The sequence below is a fragment of the Petaurus breviceps genome, unplaced genomic scaffold, assembly GCF_028583685.1.
Source record: "Petaurus breviceps papuanus isolate PSGF00001 unplaced genomic scaffold, PetGlider_PUasm1.0 90444, whole genome shotgun sequence".
In the NCBI taxonomy this organism is placed as follows: domain Eukaryota; kingdom Metazoa; phylum Chordata; class Mammalia; order Diprotodontia; family Petauridae; genus Petaurus; species Petaurus breviceps.
Window position 1 is genome coordinate 2523538 of NW_027187256.1, and position 24823 is coordinate 2548360.

The 24823-nt window shown below is 38.1% G+C and overlaps 1 protein-coding gene across 1 annotated transcript; it reads right to left on the reverse strand.

The window, feature by feature from the left end:
• Window positions 1-13325: 13325 nt before the first annotated feature.
• Window positions 13326-14261, reverse strand: LOC138177664 (olfactory receptor 52J3-like). Its single transcript, XM_069108875.1, has one exon. It carries the CDS (start codon window positions 14259-14261, stop codon window positions 13326-13328), a length of 936 nt encoding a protein of 311 aa, XP_068964976.1.
• Between the last annotated feature and the right edge of the window lie 10562 nt (window positions 14262-24823).

The window sequence follows — 24823 nt, forward strand, 5'->3', positions numbered from 1 at the left end:
CCTTTAGAAGGTTGCAAATGACCACGATTATTTCAACTAGATTCAAATTCAGAAGTTTCCTAAAGGAACAAGGGAGAATTAAAACATTTTATTTTAGTTCTGAAGCAATTCATTCCATGAGTTAACAAATGTTATGTACACCTAATAATGTGCATGTCTGAGAAGAGAGACATTATGGACAGTGCTAGATACCAGCTGTGTGGCCATGGGCAAGTCAGTCATCCACTGTCTGCCACATTTTCCTTATCTGTAAAATGGGGATAATAATTACATGTACCTCTCAGAATTATTATGAGTTTCAAATGAGATAAAATGTGTTGTTCTTTGCAAACTTTAAAGTGCTGTGTTGATTGTTATTATTGAGGAGGAAGAAACGAGGAAGAGGAGGAGGAGAAAAAGGAGGAGAGGGATGAGGAGGAAGAGGAGGAAATGGAGAAAGAGGAAGAAGAGGAGTAGAAGACTTTTATACTTAGAGTCAAGAGACCTTAGCTTTAGTCTCTCAGGCATTAATTGGAAATCTTTTATGCTCTCAGCTTCAGTTTCCTTATCTATAAACGTGGATAAAGTAACTTACATTACTTAGCACATAAACTCCTCCTAATGAAATTACTTTTTCACTACATTCAAAGCACTATATTAAATGATATACCCCTCAAAAAGGGGGTGTATATATATATAAATCGATACACATCAAATTAATCAGAAGTAGAATACACAATGATTACAGTGTTGCACACGAAAATATCACTAAAAGTAGCAAATCAAATAAAAAAAGTATTGTGATCATCAATTGCAATGTCTTTGTCACAGATGAAGTATATTTAATCCTTGTCAATAGAGAGATGGGGTACTACTATGTGGAATGTTGCCTATGCTGTCAGATATTTTTTTTTAAATCAGTATTACTTAATTATTCCTGATGTTTTTAGTGGTGATGGCTGTACAAGGTAGAATTCAAAAGGGAGGGGCCTAGAACAGAAAATTATTGGTGAAAAATACAGACATACATGAATAAATTTTTAAAAATTAAGCAAATGGGGTGCATATAACTGAGGTTTTATGTTATACTATATGTATATATGTAATACTATGTTATACTATATGTATATATGCAATACTACAGATGTTCTAAGTCATAGCACTATGGAATTATCTTCCTTCTGAAGAGAGTATTTCTTTTAATGTATCCTAAATGCAAAGAGGCATTTCTGTGATTGGGTCACACTATTGACTTATTATACTTACCTTTCAGTCCATTAAACATCCCCTGGCATTTTTTTTTGCATAAACAACTTCCCATGCATTATTCCCTGTGATTGTTGATTTCATTTGACTTATGAGATTGTTGAATTCAGCTTAGGGATTTATGTTTTCCCTATTAAATTTTATCTTAATACTTTTACCCCATTATTCTCACCCTTTGCGAAGTTCTCTGTTGCTGGAGCTATCACCCAATATGCTTATTCTCCCTCCCAAATCAGTATTAAATGCACATCTGACCATCATTGCATTTATGCTCAGCTGTTCTCCAAATGTTGAACAGCCTAGATCGAAAAAGATATCCCAAGGGAACTCCACTAGAGGAGACTCCAGGTGTTTTGTTGTCAGACCAGCAATCACTACTCTTTGATTCTGGTCATTTGGCCAGTTTTTAATCTGCCAAATTGCACTTCTAACAAGCTCACCCTTTTCTACTTTATCCAGAAGATCATAAAAACTTGGTCAAATGCCCTGCTGACATTCAGGTATTACATCCAGAACATTCATCTTTCCTTTCTTCTCTTTTAAAGTCTTCTGCCATCCATACCCTTGACCCTAGTGTGGATTACCTTTTGCCTCACCAGAATTTTTAATTTCCTCACTCCCTCTTAGTTTCATGTTATTCTGTAACAGACTTCCAATCAATATTTATCAAATGGGTATTTTTACACATTTAAAAACCAACCGCCCCCATAATTTAACATATCTTCCCTTAATCCAGTCTATATTTCTGATGTTTTCTCCCATGTCACTAATGCCTAGAAACCTATGTCACCTGTTTCCCAGAATGGTATAAAAAGACAAGCTCTAACAGGTGATACCAATTTGGAGAGGCTTGTAGTACAGTCCCAGAGGCAAAATTTAGCTAAATGAAAAAGATTCAATAGAAAATGTTTACTGACCATGTGATGAATTTAGGGATCAGAGCAATTCCTTAATAATTAGTTATTCTTTAGGAGGTTGGGACCAGCCTCTATACAGAGAGATGTGACTGAAAAAAACCATGAGTCTTTTGAGTTACTGAAATAAATTCTTAACAAAAAATTAGGAATTGAACATTGAACATTTTCTGTTTTCTTTATAAAATAAGATAAACGAAACTAAACTATTTTCCCCTCATTTGTCAATCTCAGGGTACTTTTGAATATGCCTTTAGGATAATGTTAGAATAATTAAGGATAGTTTTATTACACAGCTAATTTAAAAATCTGTTTTCCCCAGTACCAAGTTTTTTTCTTTACTTGGCTTCAGTACCAAGTTTTTTGTTTGTTTGTTTGTTTGTTGAAGGGGGCATTGTTTCTTTTTTTTTTTCTATGTAAGGCATCTTAATGATTCACTTAATCATATGAATGCCTCATTGAAATGTCCCCTAATACAGAAAAAAAATGAAAGAGGAAGAGGGGAAACAGAAACATAAAAATAGAAATAATGAGAGACAGATATATAATAATATCTAAAATTTATATTGTACTTTCAGAATATTACCTTATTTAATTCTGAAAACATCTCTTTGAGCTTGGTGGCATCATTATTCTGATCTTAAAAAAGTGATCTACAAACTGAACGTGAAAGATGCTTGCCCAGGTACATTCCTCTAGTAAAGTAAGTCAGTATTCAAGATGAGATTTTCTGGACTCCAATTTCAACCTTCTATTCACTTTGCCACATAGCTGACCAAATGGGCAGATATGATGTGATTGTGATAACCTAATGGGAGCACATATGTGAAACTACTTATTTTGAAAATGCATAGAATAATGAATGTTAATGAAGCAGAGCTGGAAATTGTCTCAAAGGGTGCAAGCTCACACTCATTGGAAGAATTCCTGGCACAGATTACATAACAAGTAAGTCTTCCAGTCAAGAGGATCTGTCTACTTTGCAAGTCAGCCCAGTCTACATTGAAGCAGTTGCAAATTTCAAGGAGTTTTCTCTTATTTCTTATCAAAATATACCTCCAGATACTTTAAAACCATTGCTCCATGTCTTACCCTTTAACTAAGACTAACAGAATAAATAGAATCCCTCTTGTATTAGGCAGTTCTGAAAGAACTGATGAGTCAGTTTTATTATGCTTGGTGCAGCTCTGGCTAAATACCCATGCAGACATCTCTATAGATTATCCCCCTCTCATCAGCAAGATTAATTCTTAACTGCCCTCATTGGCACTGCTTATTTTGTTGTACTGTCTCCCTCCCCCATCTTCTCTTCATTCCCTAATTTTCCTTAGGTTGCAAAGTAAAAATTTAAGATTTGGGATCTGAGACCAACTCACCTATTTCAGAGCTATAAGGGGAGGAGGGAACAGTGGCATCTCTCAGTGACCTGGATCCCTCTGCTTTCCCACCTCAAAGAGAGAATCTTTATACTGATGATCTAGTAACACAAAGAGCAAGCAACTTTAGGTCAGGAATTCCTGGGGGCATTGAAAACAGACAGATGGAGGGAGGGAGAAAGACTCTTAATACTAGGGATTTTCTCCCTTTGCATTAACCCTTTAGCTGTCGAGAGAGGTATATACTAAGGAGCTGTGACCCAATATTGTGATTTAAAGCCACTGTTTGAATTTGACTTACTCTTTCCACCATCCCAGTCACAGAAGAGACTGCAGTGGGAATGAATATGAAGTGGATGTCAGTGAGGGATCACTGGGAAGAATGAGAGGAGTCCTAAATATTTGCAGAGATCATATAGAATTTTCTGGAAAGAAAGGAGTAGAAGTTTTATGAAGGAAATTTTGGGGAAGAGGGAGAGAAGAGGTTAGCAAAAGGGAGGAATGGAGTTCATGGAGGGAAGGAGAAGAGTGTGTATTAAGAGATCAGGAAGAGAATTGGCTTTGAAAGAAGGAGAAGGAATTTGAGAGGATAGAAGAGTAAAAGACTGGGAAGGGTAAGAGGGGAATTAATTGGTAGCAAACAAGGAAAGAACATTGAGGAAAGAAAAGAGTAGATGAAAAAAGCCTTTGAGGGGAGTGAAGGAGGGTAAAAATGAAGAAGGGAAAAAGGAAAATCTGAAGAAATTGAGAGTTTTTTTTAAAAGGAGTATATTATATGATGCTCAATTACTGAGGAAGAGGGCAGAGAATAATGAAAATCATGTCTTGTGAATTTTTGAATTTTACAAATCATGTAAATGGCTTCAGACATCCTAGTTGATTCTGTATTATCTGTGGGCAACTCTGGGTTATCATTGGGTATTCTAGAGTAACCAAAGATGGTAATGTTTATCATTCTAGAAAAAAAACTAGGTAACAAGTGTTGAAGGACTCTCTTCATCAAGTACAGCAAAGCAGGAGTCCACTAGATGATGAATTTTTACTCAGTGACCTATGAAATGTGTGTTTAAAGTGACGGAAGGGGAATGAAGGCTGGATCTTGCCTGAGTTTTCCCAAATTCTCCTCCAAACAACTTTAAAACAATACCTTAAAACAAATTTTGGAGTGGCAGAACAAAAAAAGGATGACGTGAAATAATTTTCCAACCCAACATACCTTAGAAGGTCAATAAGAAAAGTCTATCCAACTGGGGTGAGAGTAGAGTGCAGTCTGGGGCAGGCCATAGCTTTGGAAGCCAACTGTTGAGGGGATGGCAATAGGTTATACAGGAACTCTGATCCTTATCAAAGACCAGAATGCCTGTGATTCAGTTTGGAAAAGAATTCAGCCCAAGCAGTCTTGAAGTCATGATTGTAAAAGTTTATTGTATGCTTTACAGCAGGCAAGGGTCCTTAGGGGACCTGCAAACTTAAAGAAGACATAGGCATAGTGTTTAAGTAGTTTGGGTAGTAAATTAAATGTCAATTATGCTAACTAGGTGAGTAAGGGTGGAATTAGGGAGGAGTTAAGGAGTGGTCAGTGCTTAAAGGAACATGCATTTTAATGTCAACTGCGCAGGTGTATTGCCCATAATTCACTGGGAAATAGCCCAAGGAGGGGCTACCTGGAGGTGTGGTTTTAGGTCTGAAAAGTCACCAAGTCAGCTATCAGTCAAAGGCTGACTGAGAAGTGCCTAGTCTGCCACCCATCAGTGTCATGTTTGACAAGATGGATGTTGGGAACCAAGGCTAACAGAGACTCAGTATGTGTATAATTGGCTCAGGAGTTAACTTATAGGTAGGGCATTGAAGGATTCATGGGGCAGCTGACCACTTAATAGGGGAGATAAAATTTGCCTAAGCTAAAATGTTTATACATGGTTTAGTGAAGGATTCATAGGTGTACCTAGTTATTGTTCCAAGCAGAGATAAACAATTCATGAGTTGTTGCTGGGCAGAGTGCTGGCAGGGGGAAGGGGCAGACTTAATGGTCTGAGGCTGGGGAGGGGGAAATGTGATTTTACAGACTGGTTTTACAAACTGGTATTACACATTGAATTTACAAATTGATTTTACAAACATAGATCCCAAGCACTCCATCACCAATAACTGGCCTTGGGGGGTGACTGAAGGTGACTTCTGGAACTCTCAGCCCATAGATTGTAGGAGCAGACAACTGGTCAGAAGAACATTACAGGGAATCCTTTGCTGGCACTACATACAGGGCTATGTTGCATTGCTCATATATAAGTCCTGGGTTGCAGTCAAAAGTCAAAGAGGAACACTAACACACTAGTGATGGACTAACAACAACAGTGACCCTAGTCACACTTCCAAGGACAGAAAAAAGTTCTTGTGGCCACACACAGAACAGTGTATAGTCTGGGACAGCAGGGACCACACCTCTTCTTCTATCATACCATCGTGGAAGAACTGAAACTTACAGACCTTCAGAACTTTGAAAACAACATTAAAAAATCAACAACCTCCAGCTTGGGACATTATCCCCTCCACCCTGAGAACAGAGCCCAATTTTAACAAAGGTAAGAAACAAGAAGTGGGCTGGGGGAAAAAATGAGCAAGGGACAACAATCATAACAAAAGAACCAAACCATAGAAAGTTACTATAGTGACAGGAAAGATAAAAACACAAACTTAGAAGATGACAACAAAATCAAAATAGCTACATCTACAGTCGATAAAAAAGAATCTGAATTGGTCTCAGGTCAAAATTTAAAAAAATCTGAAAGATTTCAAAAAGAGATTTAAAAAATCAAATGAGAGAGGGAGAGAAAAAAAAACGGGCATGAAGAGAGTGTTTACAGTAGAGGGGAAGATGCAAAGGGGTGGCAGACAACATTTGTCTCTTACTCTCATTGGTATTGACTCAAAGAGGGAATAACAGTCATTTGGGTGTAAACACCTATTTTATCCTACAGGGAAATAGGAGAGGAAAGGGGGATAATTGGGATAACTGATAGAAGGGAGGGCAGATTGAGGGAGGCAATGGTGAGAGCCAAAACCTTATGAGGAGGTAGAGCCTAAAAATACCAACTAAACTTTGTAAAATGCTAAAAGATGATGCTGCTAAAGTGGAAAACTCAGCAGTGGCCACTGGATTAGAAAAGATCAACTAACATCCCAATCCTAAAGAAGGGCAATGCCAAGGAATGTTAAAATTAACAGACAATTGCATTCATTTCATGTGTCAGCAAAGTTATGTTTTCTGCAAGCTAGGCTTTAACAATGTATGAACCAAGAATTATAAGAAGAGCAGAATGGCTTTCAAATTGGCAGAGGAACAAAAAATCAAATTTCTTCCTCATTCTATTTCTGCTTCATTGACTTTGTGGATCACAGAAAAATGGACAAGTCCTCAAAGAATTAGGAGTAACAGATCATCTTACTTTTCTCCTGAGGAAACTGGGTGTGGATCAAGAAGCAACACATGGAAAATCTATCCAAGACATTCTAGGTACCTCTGGTTACTTAAGTCCCTGAGTCTGTAACAATACATAATGAGTCCAGTGAACTAGTATAGCAACTAAGAGATCTGCTTCCTTCAGCCCAGTAGTGAATTAATCCATCATGTGAAACACCATGCCTTATAAGGAGTGACACCCAGAGCATCTCACTCCAGCACAAAATTGTTGAAATTTCCTACAAAAAAGAAAAAGAATCCCCAGGGTCAGTATTATAGAAGTGCCTCTCATGCCCAACTGGTACTCTCCATGAGTGCCTTGGTGCCTTTGTGCCTCAATACAGAGCCCATTATCCCCAGAGACCTTGTGTGTGCAAGGAAAATGCAGCCACAATTTAGAAGGCATGTTTTTAAGAATCCTTTTAATCTTGGACACACTTCTAGGGGAGAGTGCACCTCCCTGTTTTGATGGGTCGTTTAGTATACTGGTTTTTCTATCAGTAAATATTCCTTTGTCAATTGATGTTAACTGATTGATCAAAATTGAGATAAAACAGTGGATGAGTACTCATGAGCAATGGTATTATAAGACCTCAACCGCTCAGATTTGCCAGATGATAGAAATTTGAGGGAAGTGGTAGTTAGCCTCCCTTCTATATGTATGATAGACTAATAGGGTTGAGGAGCCTGTGGTCTCAAGGCCACATGTGGCCTTTCTAGGTCCTTGGGTTCTACTTTTTTTGACTGATTCCCATTTTAAAAGAAAAAATCCTTTTATTAAAGGGATTTGTTTGTTCTGTGAAGTTTGGATTCAGTCCACACTTGAGGACTGAGAGGGCTATATGTGGACTTGAGGCCTTAGGTTCCCCACCACTAGTCTAGTATGAGTTGGGAGAGTGAGCCCAGAGGGCACATTACATAGAGATTTTGAAGTGATAAACATGAGAGCAGAGATAAGGTGATGAATAGTTTAGAAATCAGAGATGGTTGCAATGACTTGAGATCATTGTGAGGATGGAGAATAGTTTTGAGGAATAGTTAGGTACAAAGACTGCTAGAAAGACAAGAGGCTATAATCAGAGAAATTTCAAAACTGTGGATATTGAAACCTTATGGAGAATAATAAGATAAAGAAAACAAATTAATGCATCATTAAACAAGTATTTATTAAGGAGGGATTTTGTGAGACAGATGTGAAGAGGAAGTACATTCTAGTAATAGATATCCAGGTCAAAGGAATGAAAAGGGGAAATGGAGTATGGGGCAGGGTTGTGGGAGAAGACAGGCTAGTTTGGCTAGGTTACAGAGTGTGAAAGATGGAGGTATGTAAAATGACGCTGCAAAGATAGGCTGTGCACACTTTATAAAAGGTTTGAAAAACTAAACAGAAGTTTAGATTTTACCCTGGAGGCAATAGAAGGCCTCTGGAGTGGGTGAGTGATCTGGTCAGACTATAGGATTTAAGGAAAACATTAGGGTGCAACCATTTCCTGTGTGTAACAGATTGAGAGAAGATGCAGAATGAAGATGATGAGAAGACTGAGAGAATTAGAAGCAGAGATATTCGAGGATGCATGAATGAATAAATATGTTGAAGTGCCCCTAATAGGATCAAATGTTGGAGTTAGTGAAAGACTGGGTCCCGGGTCCTTAACTCAATGCTAAATTAATGAAAATGTCCTGGGAGGTACCAAGTTCACAAACAACCACTAGATTCTGAATAGTTTGTTTTATCTCTAAGGAGGGAATGGTTCTGAGTGAAGGTTTTAAGGCTTAAGTGTGGAAAATAGCAGTAAAGATTATGAAAATACCTACTTTGCCACTTGGCATAGTGTATTGGAATAAATGAGAAAGAAAGGATTCTGGACATTTAGTCAAAAGATCTGAGTAAACTTTTATTCGCTATAGGTCCCTTCACAAATGTCTTCTCTCGGAGCTTCAATTTACTATAGAATGGAAATGCTGGAATACTCAACTTTAAAATATTGTTGTGAGAAAAATATTTTATAAACCTGAAATACAGTAAAAAAAAGTTATTATTCATAGAATTGAGTGAAATGTTTTAAAAAACGATAGTTGGTACTTAATAAATATTTGTTCACTACCTTACCTTCCACTGAAGGGTGGATGTGGTTATTGCTATTTCTTATGAGTTATTTGGGAGAGAAGAAACTGAATACATCTTGGGATAGTTGAGCAACTGTCCATGAGAGATCATAGGTGCCCCCATAAGAAAATACGTACTGTGTGTTTCTTTATCATGTTTATATTTCACTTGACATAATAGATGTGTTTTTGAAAAAAAGTTATATTACAAATGAATCTCTATTATTATATTGTATGAAGAATTAAATATATTAAAATAAATAAATATATATTAAACTATTACATATAATAAACAAATATATTTCTATTTAAAATATTAAAAATGTATTAGTATTAAATATAAAAGGAAGTGGCTTCTTCTGCATTGTGAAGAGTTATTCCTTAAAGTATGTATTTTATGAAACTGTTTTTTTTGTATATCAAAGTTTTCCTCAAATTAATTCTACTTCTAATCAGTATGAAAACATGTAATGAGTACTTTTATTGTCACATGGGGAAAATATATGAGCTGTCACTGTTCTAGATTCCTTGGGTGTGTAATGCCATGAATATTCATTATAACCATCTGCCTGACTTCAAGTCTGAAGGTACAACTTGTGCTTAAAAGGATCCCACCAAGGAGGCTCCACATGGTCCTTCCTTCATCTGTTAATGTCTAAATACTTCAGTGTTTTTAACCTCTAACTCCTTCACCCCCTCCTGCTGTGCTAGTAGTCTGTCTCTGAAGAGGCTTGTGTTGTGTGGGGATCTGTTTCAAGGATAAGGCATTGAACTGAGCTGAAGAACAACCTTTGGGTGTTCAGTTTGGGTTAGAGCTCCAGAAACAGCTCCTCTTCTAGTCAAATAATTGTCTTGTCAGCACCAGTTTCCTCACCAGCATTGGTATGGGTAAACAAATGCATCTTACGTCCCAGGTTCTATGGGGACTGAAGAGTCAGGGAGTCATCAAACATCTAGAGCCTCCCACAGATGAAGATCCTTCCTCTATGGTTTGCAAATTCAGATCAATCCAGCCCCTCCATTAGAGGTTCATCCTTGAAAGGAGGGAGGCAATAAATACTCCGTAAAGACTTACTACGTGCCAGACAAAATACTGAACACTTCTCAGCTATTATCTCACTTGATCCTCACAAAAACTCTTTAAGGTAGGTGCTATCATTATCCTTATTATATAGTTGAGTAAACAGGGACAGAGAAGTTAAGTGACTTGCCCAGGGTCACTAAGCTATGAAGTATATAAGTCAAGATTTGTACTTGGGTCTTCTTGACTCCAAGCCCAGATCTTTATCTCCTGTACCACCTTCTTCACTATAAGACAACTTTTTAGACTCAGGTCAAAATAATTAAACCTTGATGAGATTATTTTATGAAAAAAGAAGTAATGAAACAGAAAGATGTACTGGGGATTAGAGGACTGGAGTTAACATACCATTTCTGACACATACTACTTATGTGATTTTGGTCCAATTACTTTTTCTGATCTCCTGAGATTAGACTACATGTAGCCTCTAAATTCCTTTCTGTGTCTAAATCTATGTCAGTGGAACTTGTTGTTGCCTACAAGGTGTAAAACCAGGAAGTATCTGTCCCCATTTACTTCTGCTTCTCAGGAGGAGATTCATTCATTTGAATTTCTAACTCTGTTCATATATGTAAACATATAATCCCATTGTTTATATACATGTATATGTGTCTATCTCTATATCCTTAAGGATGTATATATGTGTATATATATATGTGTATATATATATATATATATATGTTCTGTATGTATATCCTTTTTTTTTTCTTTTTTGAAGGGGGGAAGGCAGGGCAATTGGGGTTAAGTTATTTGTCCAAGTTCACAAGGCTAGTATTAAGTGTCTGAGGTCGTATTTGAATTCAGGTCCTCCTGACTCCAGGGCCAGTCTTCTATTTACTGCACCACCTACCCAACCCCATGCATATATTGTTAATGAACATTCCACATTAAGTTCCAATCCCTCCAATGAATTTTTTTAACCTTACCACTTGATAGGAGCCCTGGAATGTGATAACACATGGTCACCTGTCAAAATGATTTTCAGAAAGCATGGGTCTGACTGGGTCACACAGACACCCACATACTTCCCCCCCACACAAAACTCACCCCATCTTCTTTACTCAGTAAACTGCAGTGTTTTCTTCCCTTTCAAAATAAAATATAAAATCCTTCATTTGACTTTCAAAACCCTTTCTAAGCTATCTAGTGTTCTTAGAACTTACACGACCTCCCCCAGTCCCTGAATAATCTGCCATCCAATGACACTGGCCTCCCTGTTGTTCCTTTCACAACATACTCCCTTTCTCAGTGTTTACCCTGGTTGTCCCTCGTGCCTAGAAGATTCTCCCTCCTCATCTCTGTCTACTAGCTGCCCTGGCTCCCTTTAAATCTCAAATAAAATCTCATCTCTATAAAAAACGTTTTCCAACCTCTTTTAATTCTGGTGCCTCCCTTCATTAATCATTTACAACTTACTTTGTATATTGCTTGTACATACAAATTGTTTTTATATTGTCTTTCACATTAAACTGGGTGTTTCTTAAGAGAATGGACTGTTTTATTTTGTTTTTTTAACATTTCCCTATATCTGCAAAATTCGAATAGTGTCTGACACATTGTGAGCATGTAATAAGTGTTTACTGACTTTTTATTGACTGTCTAATAGACACTAAAGAAGGAAGCAACAAGGTACAGTTTATGTCCTTGCAGAACTTTTTAAACAATTTTGCAAAGTGTTTTACATGTTTTGACTCATACAAAATGGGAAGGTAACAGAGACTGGAGATGAATTTTACTTCTCTCATAATTTATTCCTAAAGCACAGGTAGAATGTTTCAGGTAAGTGGTTATCAAAACATTTAACCCCTAGAATCACCCTTCATAATCACATCAAATTCTAGAATACTCAAATTTCACAACTGGCATCTCAGGTCATGTAGTGTCAATTAAAATTGAGCTGATGGTCCTTCTGGATTCACCACTCAGACTTCCACCTTCTGGCATCAGGATCATCTCTACTAAGCAACTTCTCCTTTCAAAACTATTCAGGAAAATATCAGTTCTCCCAGTGTAGTCCATTGGACCTCTACTCACAATTAGTGGGCCATCTTCTGTCCCTTACAGGAAGTAAGAGGTAATCCTCCAAGAAATGAATAGTCTCTTTGTAAATATTCACAATCCATGTAGATCTAGGGCTCTTAGCCATATGAAAATCATGAAGCTCAAAAGTACTTGATATGCAGTAGCTAAGTTATTAGATACTAGTAGGTAGCTAGGTGGAATTAGGCATGGAGTTAGGGAGACCTGAGTTAAAATTCGACTTCAGACAATTATTAGCTATGTGACCCTGCCTGAATCACTTACCCTCTGTTTGCTTCTGTTTCTTCATATGTAAAATGGAGTTGACAATAGCACCTTATTTCCTAAGCTTGTAGGGAGACAGTTAGGTGGCTCAGTGGATAGAGCACTGGGTTTGGGGTCAGGAAGAACTGAGTTCAAATTCGACTTACTAGCTCTTGGGCAAGTCTCTTAACCTTTGTTTGCCTTAATCCACTATAAAATGAAGGGGCAAACCACTCCAATATCATTACCAAGAAAAACCCGTGTGTAGTATGGTCCATGGGGTCATGAAGAGTCAGACATGACTGAACAACTGATCAACCACTACAATCTAGGCTTGTTGGGGGATTACATGAGGTAATAATTGTCAAATGCTTAGCACAGTACCTAGAGTACAGTAAATACTTCATTAATATTGGCTATTAGTAGTAGTTGTAGCAGGCCATTAGAAGGCCAAGAAAGGCCATTCAGACCTGCAGAGCCATGGCTGTTTAGCTGTGCTTGGCTATCTTAGTCACTCAAATTGGGAACAAGTACCAAGTGCTCTACCAGGGGGCCTGGGCTATTTTCTAGACTAGTGCAATGCACTCTGCAGGGCCCTCTCGTGGACTTTAAGAAGGTTTAAGAAGATATACAGGCACTGGGGTATGCAAACCATCTTGCCCTACTAGAAAGTTAGGGGGGAGATGGGGAAGGATATAAGAGAGAACAGATTGGGGAAAGGGGTATTCAGTAGGCTTGCTGTTTTAGGGTGGGGTATAGGGGAAAGACAGGGAGAAAAATTGTAACTCAAAATTTTGTGGAAATGAATGTTGAAAACTTAAAATAAATAAGTTAATTAAAAAAAAAGAGGGTTCTAGGATCTATTTGCCAGTGAAGGCCTGGAGCACTCGCTCCCGGATCTGCTTAGTTCTCACACCATAGATGACAGGGTTGAGTGCTGGTGGGATAATCATATAGAGGTTGGCAATAAGAATATGGACATATGGAGGTATGTGGTGACCAAATCGGTGAGTGAGGAAGGAGAAAAAGGCAGGTGTGTAGAAGACACACATAACTCCTACATGTGAACCACAGGTACTCAGTGCCTTGAGTCGGGCATCATGAGAAGGAAGACGAAAGACTGCACGAAGAATATAGACATAGGAAACACCAATAAGGATGAGATCCAAGACAAGAAAGGAAGCAGCAAAGAGGCCATAGATGGCATTAATACGAATGTTGGCACAGGCCAACTTAACAATGCCCATGTGTTCACAATAAGAGTGTGCAATGACACGAGATTTGCAGAAGGGCAGGCGGTAAGCCAAGGTGATAACAGGTATCATAAGCAAGACAGGGTGCAGTACAATAGCCACCCCAATGCCAGTCAACACTTGAGCTGTCAAGATAGTTGTATAGCGAAGAGGGGTGCAGATGGCCACATAGCGATCAAAGGCCATGCCAAGTAAGACGCCTGATTCCATGCCAGTGAAGCTGTGGATGAGGAACATTTGAGTCATACAGGCTCCAAAGCTGATCTCATGGGCCCCAAACCAGAAGATGCCAAGCATGCGGGGCACAGAAGTTGTTGAGAGTGCCAGGTCAATTGTGGAGAGGAGGGCCAGGAAATAGAACATAGGATCACGGAGTGTCTGTTCAGTCCATATCACTAGTAAGATGGTGACATTGCCCAAAATTGCCACCAGGTAGAAGGAGCAGAAGGGTAAAGACAACCAGGCATGGATATCCTCCAGCCCAGGAATGCCCAGCAGAATGAAAGTGTTTGGGTGGAAGGTAGTAGCATTAAGTTGTGACATCCTGCCATAGGCTGAAAGACCAGGAGAAATTGTCCCTCTTTGGAAAAAGACAAAAATAAATAAATAAAGATGGTTGTGTAATGGTTAGCCAAAGTGTTATTACAAAGAAGGTATTTTCTATGTTCCCAATTCCTTTCCTACTTTTCAATTTTCTTATACCTTATCCACCACAAACTCTATGATTTAGTGACACTAGCTTCCTTGTGTTTCCTGAAACATGACATTTCATCTCTCAAACTCATGCATTTTTACTGATTGTGCTCCAGTGCCTAGAATGTTCTCTCTCTTTGTCTCTGCCTCCTAGCTTACCTGGTTTTCCTTACTTCTACAAGAAGGCTTTCCTTATCTCCCTTAATTCCAGTTCCTACCTTCTATTGATCATCTCTAATTTATCCTGGATATACAGTGTTTCCTTCCACATCATATGGGTTAGGGGCATGGCGCCCCACAATCTGGAAAATCTATGTAAAATTATTTGGTTTTCCCTTTGTAACGTAGAATAAATCTGATTTTCTTCTTTTTTTTTTCTTTCATGGTATGTTTTCCAGTACCTTAGTGCAAAATTTGGGTTAAATGTTTGGACATAGCCTCTGTCATCTGCTGGCCTTTGCCTGTCATCTGCAGCTTCTACAAAACTCGCAAACAGTTCCCATTTAATCTCTTATGCCTACCCTCAATATATAGAAACCATGAAGGGGTAAGTCACCTTGTAGAAAAGAAAACTGTAGTTTGTTTGTAGTAATGCCTATCTGTAAAATGTTTGTATTTTGTCTCTTCTGTTGCGATGGAAGCTCCTTGAGAACAGAGAAGGCCTTTTGCCTGTCTGTATCCCCAGTACCTGGCATATGGTAGATAATTTATAATTTTTTGTTGACTTGATTCGACTTAGAGATAAGAAGGGAAATTTAGTGGCATTTATTATGCATCTTTTAATTTCAACCCCATTTTAACCAATTATCTGGCTGTGTCATTGCTATTCAGTAGTTTTTCAGTTATCTCCAACATTTTGTGACCCTATTAGGGGTTTTCTTGGCAAAGTTACTGGAATGATTTGCCATTTCTGTCTCCGGCTCATTTAACATGTGAGGAAATTGAATCAAACAGGATTTACTTGCCCACGATCACCCAGTTAGGTAGTACATTAATCCTGATTTAGAGTTTGGGAATATGAATCTTCCTGATTCCAGGCCCAGAACTCTATCCACTGTGCCACCCAACTGTCCTTACATGGTTATAGCTGGAGTTTTAGACAGGCTGACATTAATCACAGACATACCTCTCTCCCCAGCCCCATATATCTTTGATTGTGGACTGACCCTTAACCTTGGCCAAAGACATAGACCTTACTCTAAGTCCTTACTCTGACCCCATACTGAACAATAATCCTGATGTAAGAATTACTCCCTAATTCTGGTGACAAAGTGTTAGTCATTGAGCAAGAGAATGTGGAAAACTGTCTCTTCTCCAGGTCAGGAAAGTGAAAAAAGCCCTGACTATAATAGGTACCTTCAAGCAACAGTAACTTTATGAAATCAAGTGATGCTTTTAGTGGACACACTCGAACATGGTATACTACAAGAGGCCCTTGTCTTGAAAGTCAGTGGACTTGGTTTCAAAAGAAAAATAATTTCAAGATGTAATGGCTTTATGTACCATTGTGGAGTGGCATTATACCCAATCTCTATAAGGGATCCTTCTAAAACATACCTTAATACAATGAAAATGAAAGGAATTGATTCCCAAATGGTGCAGGGCTAGGATTTCCCAGTAGCATTATTCCCAGAAGAGTTAAGTGTGAACACTAACTAGCATTACAACCCCAGGGAACTCAGCTAAGAAAGAAAACTAGGCAGTTTTTTAATACTTTGCTGTATATTTATAGACACTGATTAGGAACATTCATAAATAGGCTGGGCTTTAGCTATGTTAAGTTGCACAAAACTATCTTTTTTACTTGTCTGAACACTTCTGGATTTTGTCCTTGAAATTCCTTCTTCTTTATTTGAACTTCATCTAGATCCGCCCTTTCCCTGATCATTTGCTATGTATTTGCTATACTAGAGACTCACCAGCTTTCGCTCACATTGTCTTCAAACTTTGCCTTGCATTAGTGCTTATTTATAATATTCCCATCACCATTATCCTGGTGTAGCAACTGCAAATGCTGATCTTTTACATTTCTCTATAAATGGACACTTGATGCTCCACAAATCATCTTTTCCTTATTCTCAATACCACCTCTCCATTCTGTACTTAGCTCACCGTGGAGGAAGAATCTTAGAATACCAAACTTTTGAATCTTCAAGTGTCTTCAGAAGCTATCTATAGAGCAATACCAAACTTATGAGAATCCCTTTTACAAAATATTTGAGTTATCAAGTCTCAGCTTGACAGCTCCAACATCAGCCCCTTATAGTTCTGAAAAAAACTACACCATGATAATAGTGATGAGAATTAAGCATTTGTCTTAGGAATCTTCCTCTCCACACACGTACACACACATTTGTTCATTCTATTTCCTTCATCTGGGAATGTTTTCGCCTTCCTCCTTACATATTCATACCTTGCCCAACACTCATAAAAAGTCATGCCTCTTCCATGAAGCCCTTCTTGACCACCGAAGTCCACTGTGATGGTTCCTTTCTTAGTACTTATTATCAGTAATGAATGTATTGAATCTGGAGAATCTGGCCATTTTAGTTTAAGTCTCTTGATTTGACTACTCTGGTCATTATGTCAGTCCTAATGATGGATATACTTACTTCAGCCCAAGAACAATCTGTAAAGACAACAAGTTGATAGTGATAGCAAGTTACTCCTGCTGCCTTTGAAGTTTGATGACCCTATAGATTAAATTTGACAGAAAGAAAGAGGGAGAGACAGACAGAAAGAGAAAGAGATAAAGAGAAACAGGGAGACTGAAAAAACAGAACCCAAGAGACAAAGAGACAGACAGATGCAGAGATACAAAGATAAAATAAAATGAAGAAAAAGAGAGTGAAGGAGAAACAAAGAAATAGAGTCAAAGAGAAACAAAGAAGAAAGAGACAGGTGATAACTATTGAGGTCAGGATGATTCATAAGACAAGGAAAGATTTAACTAATACTAGAAAAATCTTGCTCTCAGTAAGAGCAAACCAAAAGCATCGTGTACTACTTTGCAAAGAAGTGGGTTCCCAGTCACTGGTAGTCTTCAAGTGAAAGCTGGATGCCCACTCACGAGAAATTTCTATTCAAGTCCTTTGCACTAGATGTCAGAGACATTGTAGAACTGATCTGAATCCAAAAATAAGAAAACACACTTTAAAAGCATAGACTCTGAAAAGTGTGCTTGCCAGGAAAGAAAATCTATCTGTTCAAGTTAGAGATTCAGAAGAAGTGAAACAAATTAGATACCTCTGAAAGTCTAGGAAAATATTTCAAAACAAGGCTAGGGAGGAGTGGTGATGAAGCTCTTATTGATCTTCTGAATAAGAAACAAAGGGGCAGAACTTTGGACTCCTGCCTCAGAAGTTTATTATCTTTTTGACCCTGGTCAAGTCACTTAACCACCCTCTGGGTCTCAATTTTCTCATCTATGAAATAAGAACAATAATAGCACCTACCCCACAGAATTACTGTGAGGATCAAATGAAATAATATTCAAAAAGTGCTCTGTAAACTTTAAAGTACTATATAAATGCCAAGTCTTATCATCATTATATATAATAAATAAAATGTATAATGATAAATTAATATAATTACTATAACAATAGTTTTCTAAACTGAGAATCACATGACCTATTCTGTATAAAAGAGACTAGCAGGATTTCTCCATTCTCTGTACTCTTACTTGATGTTAAAAAATGTCCAAGTGTACCATCTTATAATGGGATACTCTGTCACTTAGCCTGTTCTCAACTTTCCCCTTAATGATCCCTCTTTTACTCTTGGAGAAATAGGTGCTTGGAGAAACAGAGCCTGCTCCTATGGCTAGGGACTAACTCACCGATCGGGTAGCAAAAAGGAATCTGTTATTTTTTCCAGGTCTCTGTAAACAACACTACAACAGTGTCAAAGAAGGAGGCTTTATACTGGAGGAATAGCTCTCTAGGGTGTGAGGTTCACATAGGGCCACCCAAGAGCCAGGCACGTGGGAAAGGGAGGAGCAAGAGTACTAGAAACCAGATCTCTTAAGCTAACCCCTTGATTGCTGAAAATTATTATCACCAGGGAGCTAGATTTGGGGATAGGGAATATAGTTGGTTATTGATATTGTGTCTGAGGCAGTTGAACCTTTGTCTCCTCTTTTGGGGTTCTTGGGAAAGGGGAATAACTGGGGGAGGTAATTGGATTAGGGTCTTATTTTGGAATTTCTAAATCCAACTGCCCCATGGTCCAAAGGAGGAAGCTGGGTGAAATTGTGTCATATGCCTTTTTTTACTTAGATATAGAGCAGATGTGAAGCCCAAAAGACAGAGCAAGGTTCCAAAGACACAGGAAAGAGGATGTTAGAAAATGTGTATGCAAACCAAAGCATCAAAATGATGGGGGAGACAAAGGAGAGATAGAAGCAGTATGCTTTTATGTATGGGAGGGGTACGATCAATGAAATAATTCGCAAGGTTTTTTCCAAAGACAATTAGCTCAACTCGAACCAAAAATCCTGAAGAAGTTTCACTAATGCTATCATGGAAATTAGGAAAGTAGAGGGTACATGGAGTTAACTTTGGATTTTTAATAAATGGATCTGTGTTTTCTTCTCTTCTCTTCAGTGGATAATTTTCCTAACTCCTGCTCTAATCTTAACAAAAGACTCCCATCCTCAGTTCCCAGAGTCAATTTCTCTGCTCTCCATCCTTTTTTCCTTTTGTCACGTGCCACACTCTATTTTCTTACTTTCCTTGGGAGATATTTATTTTCATTCTTAGAGAATTTCTTATCCATTTGCTGGCTGCCACTGACTTTATGGTCTACAGTTTAGTCACCTGTCTTAATTTTCCCAGATTATTTGTTTTTGAATAGATACTGCTCTATTTTATTCCTCAATTATCCCTACCAAGAACTCTGGTAGGGAAAGCTGCTAATGGAGGAGGAGACATACTGAGGAAGGGACTATCTCACTTTTTGTAACCCCTCACCCACACTGTCCTATCCATGTATGTCTATGCCACAGTAAGGAGAGGAAGAAAGAACCTAGAGAATGATTGTTATATTAAAAAAACATATAAAATGACTTTCATATAAAGTTGTATATAATATATTTATGTTCATTAAAATTACTATGAAAATGTTTTGCTGATACATTATTGCAACCAATAGGTGACTCTGGGTTTTGTAAGGATATGCAAAAGCTGTGGGAAGCTCTGCATCCTGGGAAGTCTTTCAATATGTTTCTGGTGATGGACTCTAGCTGTGACCTGATGATTATCCTCACTCAGTACAGAAAACCTAACCACAAGCCAGCCAGTCACTAGGCAAGTGGATTGTCTGGTTATGGTAACCTACAATTGGTACCTTCTTACCTTACTCCTGTGCATTTGACTCCTGATAAACAGTGGCAGAATGAAAACAGTAAAACTTTTGTAAAAATCACAAAATTTTAGACTGTGTAAAATCATTTATTTAACTTTTTTATTATTTATTACAAATAACTTTATTTAATATTTGGGAATCTAAATATAAAAAGTTTTTCCAATGACTAATAAATTTATATAGTACCAGAGGGATTAAACTCAATTCCTAATGGCATTCCTAGTATAAATAAAATGAGAAGAAACAAGAAAATTAGGGTTAAATGCAGGGATGGTTCACAGATTTCTCTTAGAGGGGGTCATATAGTATTTGTCTAAATTAATTTTCTTCAGGATTCTCTTAAACCATTGCTAAAGATGATCAAGATTATGGAGTCATGCATTGACCCGTGGGGTTTTAAATTGGAGATCCTCCAAGTTGACAGTAATATTTTTTGCTATTATAGAATTCAATTCAAATAATTTATTTTTAAAGCAATTGGGGTTAAGTAACTTGCTCAAGGTTACATGGCCAGTTATTTTGTGTGGGTGCCAAGTATCTGAGGCCGGAACCGATCCTGGGTCGCCCGCTGCAGGGGCCAGTGCTCTTACTCACTGCGCCACCTGGCAGCCCCTTCAAATCAATTTTCAGTTCAATAAATATTTACATATTTACTAGTTTTCAGTCACTGGTCTAAGCACTAGGCATATAAATAATAAAAAGGAGGACAGTTTTGCCCTCTAGGTGCTTACAATCTATTTGGGAAGACAACACAAAAAGAAAGGTAGCTGGGATTGGGTAGGGAAAGGAAGCAGAGAAGTTATCTAGCTTGGGGCCACAATGATGGTGGAGTCAATATAAGGAGTGTGACTGAAAGGAAATGACTGGGCTGTGAACCCACATGGAAGAGGGATTCAATTTGTTTTGTGTAGTCCCACTAGGTAACACTATGAACTTTGGGTAAGAAACTGAAAAGAGGAAATTTTGAGCTCAAAATAAAGAATAATTTCCTAACAAACTACATCTATCCTGAAATAGAATTGAGTATTTCACCCTTTGGAAGACTTGAAGCAAAAGGCTGGTTAATTGCTGGTCAAACATGTTATAGAAGGCATCATGTTCAACAGTGGGTCAAGCTATATAGCTCCTGAGATCTCTTACAATGCTGTGATTCTGTTGGTTTGGCTATTCTGGGTCAGGTTCTGACCCTGAGGGACAGTAGAGTCCCTTAAGGGACAGAAGATTCTTTCCATATACCTGACTGGATAAAGGATAGAGATTCTCAAGGCACAAACAGTGGTGTCGCCCAACTCCAGAGCAACTGATGGATAGGAATCCATGTGTACTGAGAAGCTGTTGAGACATTTGGTGAACACAATCCTTGCTCTCTATAATGCGTTATTTTATCAGGATTAATTTTTGCTTTCACATCACTACAGATACAGTTGCCTCCTTAACCTGTTTCTGCCCCAGCAATAGACACTAGATAGAGGATTGGAAATTTGTAGAGATATAGAGCCAGGTTTTAATGCTGAGAAAAGAAGAAAAATTTGAGAGAGGACTCTGTGACAAGGGAGACTGAAGAACCCATGGACCATGTGGATAAACATTTCCTGGTTACCATGGTAACCATTCCATGTACAGAGTGCTTATAGGGTAAAAAGCTAGTTATCATTTAAAGAGAGACCCAATAGGAAAGTTACTTGAGTGATCCTGGAAGAGAATGGGATTTAAAAAAGGAAGAAAATGCTTCCAAGAACTGATAATTAAACCTTAGCCAGTGTTCTCATACATCTATTTTTGGGAAAAGTTCATTCTGCAGGAATGAGAATTGGTTAATGGATATATAATTAGAAAGGAATAGAAGAGGATCTGGATCTGTGCATGAAAGAAATCTAGTGACTGAACACAATCCTATTTGTTGGGTAGAAATATGTGATGACTTAATCCTGTGAGCTGAGTTTCTTCTTTGGGAAGAAAATAGATTGGAAGAGAGTCTGAGATATGCTCTTATTTTCTGAAGTGTTTTGTTTTGTTCTTCCACCCTAATGTGTAGGAGGAGATTAGCACCTATGCTTTCTATTCCCACTAAGGAAAAGGCCCACAAATATTTCCACCTCTCCCTGTTATGGGTATTTGTCAAACTGCAAGGAGTTTAGGTCAAATGTATACATCGACATGGTTCTAGCTTTCTTAAAGCCACCTACAGTGGTTCCATTTGTGTGCCTGGCTGTGGGGAGGAGGGTAATATGATTCTTCTGTCCTTTGCTGCCCATAATAGCTAGATTTTGAGTCAGCCAGCTTTGAGTATGTGTAAAGCTTTCTAGTCAGTGAATCAGAAAACACTGCAGAAGAGATAAGTAAAAATTAGATGAACTTCTGATTTCCTGTTTACAATTTAGTTGGGGATATAAGATTAGTAGATACAGAATAATAAGGGCTATTTTATAATATGAATTAATGAAAAACATGCTGTGTGTGTTATTAAGCATGTTATATAGCATGAAACATGTTAAGTATTATTAAAAAGTAGTTCCAGGCACTGTGCTAAAAAGAAAATAGACTCTACTCTTAAGGAGCTCTCCTTCTCTCTGTAGTAGACAAAGGATATAGGAGAATTCAGAGCAAGGGGAATGGAAAAGCCCAGAGGTTATAAATGACCATAACAATGTCTCCCCCCCAAAAAAGGTAGCCTATTACCATAGGGAAGCAGGGAATGGGCCTATATGTCTGAGTGAAGAGGAGACTCTGGATTCCCTTTGCCAAGGTTGGGAATGGGGCTTTTTAGTGTCCAGGGAAGGAAGTTTGTGGATGAGTTGCCCAATTGGAGCAGAGTGAAACTGGGTAATTTTAGAGGTCAGTTTTTGCCTTGGCTCTGAGGTCTGTAGCTTCCAGGATAGAGATGGGAAGTCTAACCTCCCTTGTCCAATAGACCTCCCTAGTTCAAAATTCCTTTCTCTCAGTCAGGACCTACATTTTGTCTTAGAATAATCAGGCCTGATTAAGTTATTCTTCTCAGGTTCTTTTTGAAAAGTTTTAAGGTGACTGAGTGGCAATGAAGAATGGTCATTTGAACAATTTGAATGGTCATATGAACAATTATCATTTTTGTACTAGGATTAAATTCATTATACCCCTCATTGTACATACCATACCCCCTTATAGGAGGAATGATAAGAGTGATACTATAATATGGATGGATGGATGGATGGATGGATGGATGGATGGATGGATGGATGGATGGATGGATGTTTGGAGGGAGGGAGGGACGGATGAATGAGTGAATGAATGAAGAATTAAAAAATATAGGTTAATGTTGGACTGAGGGATTATAGGGGAGGACAAATAGGAGGTTAGACATAAAAGAGATTAGTATGTGCAGGAGTATTCTGAAAAGGTTTTGTGGAATGGACAATCCTTTCAAGGATCTGCTGATTTTTCTAGGATCAATTAGAGTGAGAGAGACCTTGAGAGGGGGAAGATATTCTGAGTTGGCCTGACTAAAATCAGTTGTTGAGAATGAGTGTAGCAATGTTGTCAGTGGGGAGAGTAGAAAGACTAGGCTTGAAAGAAAAGGAAATTGTTTCTGGCTCTGTGTAGAACCTTCCATTATCCAAACTGGAAAGAACCTCAGACATAATTTAGGAAAACCATCCCATTTTTTTGTTTTGTTTTTTGGGAGGCAATCAGGGTTAAGTGACTTGTCCATAGTCACACAGCTAGTAAGTGTCTGAACTTAGATTTGTACTCAGGTCCTCCTGACTTCAAGGCCACTGTCTTCCATCAACTTCCTAGCTGCCCCCAGATCATCCAGTTTTATAGGAGAGCAGGCAAAGTCTCGTATAAAGTGAATTGGTCATGTCATACAATTGCATTACTAATAGAACTAATGTGTTCAGACTTCCCATCTAGTAATGATTCCTTTGTACCATACTGTTCTCATTTTCCCCAATCTATTAAAAATCCTTCATAATACACTCAGCAAAGCTTCTCATCAGAAGTCGTCAACAAGGATTTTTAAACAGTTTACTCTAGTGTTGTACGAAGCACTGAGGATACGAAGAAAGGTAAAAAAAATAATAGCGCTCACTGTCTAATGGGGGGAAAACTGGCAAACAAGCAGCTCCATCAAGATAAAGACAGGAGGAATCAGGGGTACTGGATGGAAAGACAGGGATAAAGGTTGAGGAGGAGGACCAGGGCAGGCTTCTTGCAGAAGGTGAGCTGTCAACCGAGATTTGAAGGAAATGAGAAAATGTCTTATTCTCATGTCTAATCTTTGAAGGAATAATGACAGATTCTGGATAATGGAGAGTTGTGAGGAAGGAAAAGACTTCTGATGGTGGTTTGTTTCCCTTGTTTTTATATAGAGTGTTTCGCTACTAAATAGAGCATTTCGCTATGAAAGACTGACTTCCAGATAGCAATTATATGAATGCTCTGGGTAGAGGAAAGCAAGCTAGAATTTTTAATTCCTGCAGATTCCATGAGCAAGGATGTTACACAGAAGATTTTGGAGTTTCTGATTATACATTTGCTCAAAGTTTTAAAATGATAAATCTGCTCTGAAACATCTGTTCATTCCATCTTTACCCATGTGGTTTTCTAATCTTTAGAATACCCTAATATAGAATCTAGGTCTGAGGCCACTAGCTCTATAGAATACCTAATTAGATCAGAGAAGTGATGCAAAAAATCTGAGTATAATTTTATGCTGGTATACCCACTTTTACTATATTCACTTATAATTTCTCTAAAGAGATCTAGAATTTGGTCGCAATTCGAAATCAATTTCACTAGCTATAGTTCATAGACTTTATTATCTTCCTCTTTTGAAAATATGGACATTCCCCCTCGTCTAGGCTTGTAGGACTTTTGCCACAAACTTCTAAAAATTACTGACTTTAGCTTAGGAAATCACATCTACCCAGTTTTTTTTGTTTGTTTGTTTTCCTTCCATTCAAGCATGTGGTTTTAAATCAGGTGACTTGAAGTCATTAAGAAGGAGGAGAGGGAAGTCTTTCCTATGATCATTTGCCTTACCTAACTTGGTTATAAGCATCCTATCA

Coding starts and splice junctions, on each gene's coding strand:
- LOC138177664 (XM_069108875.1), bottom strand. CDS start 14,261: ATGTCACAACTTAATGCTACTACCTTCCACCCAAACACTTTCATTCTG.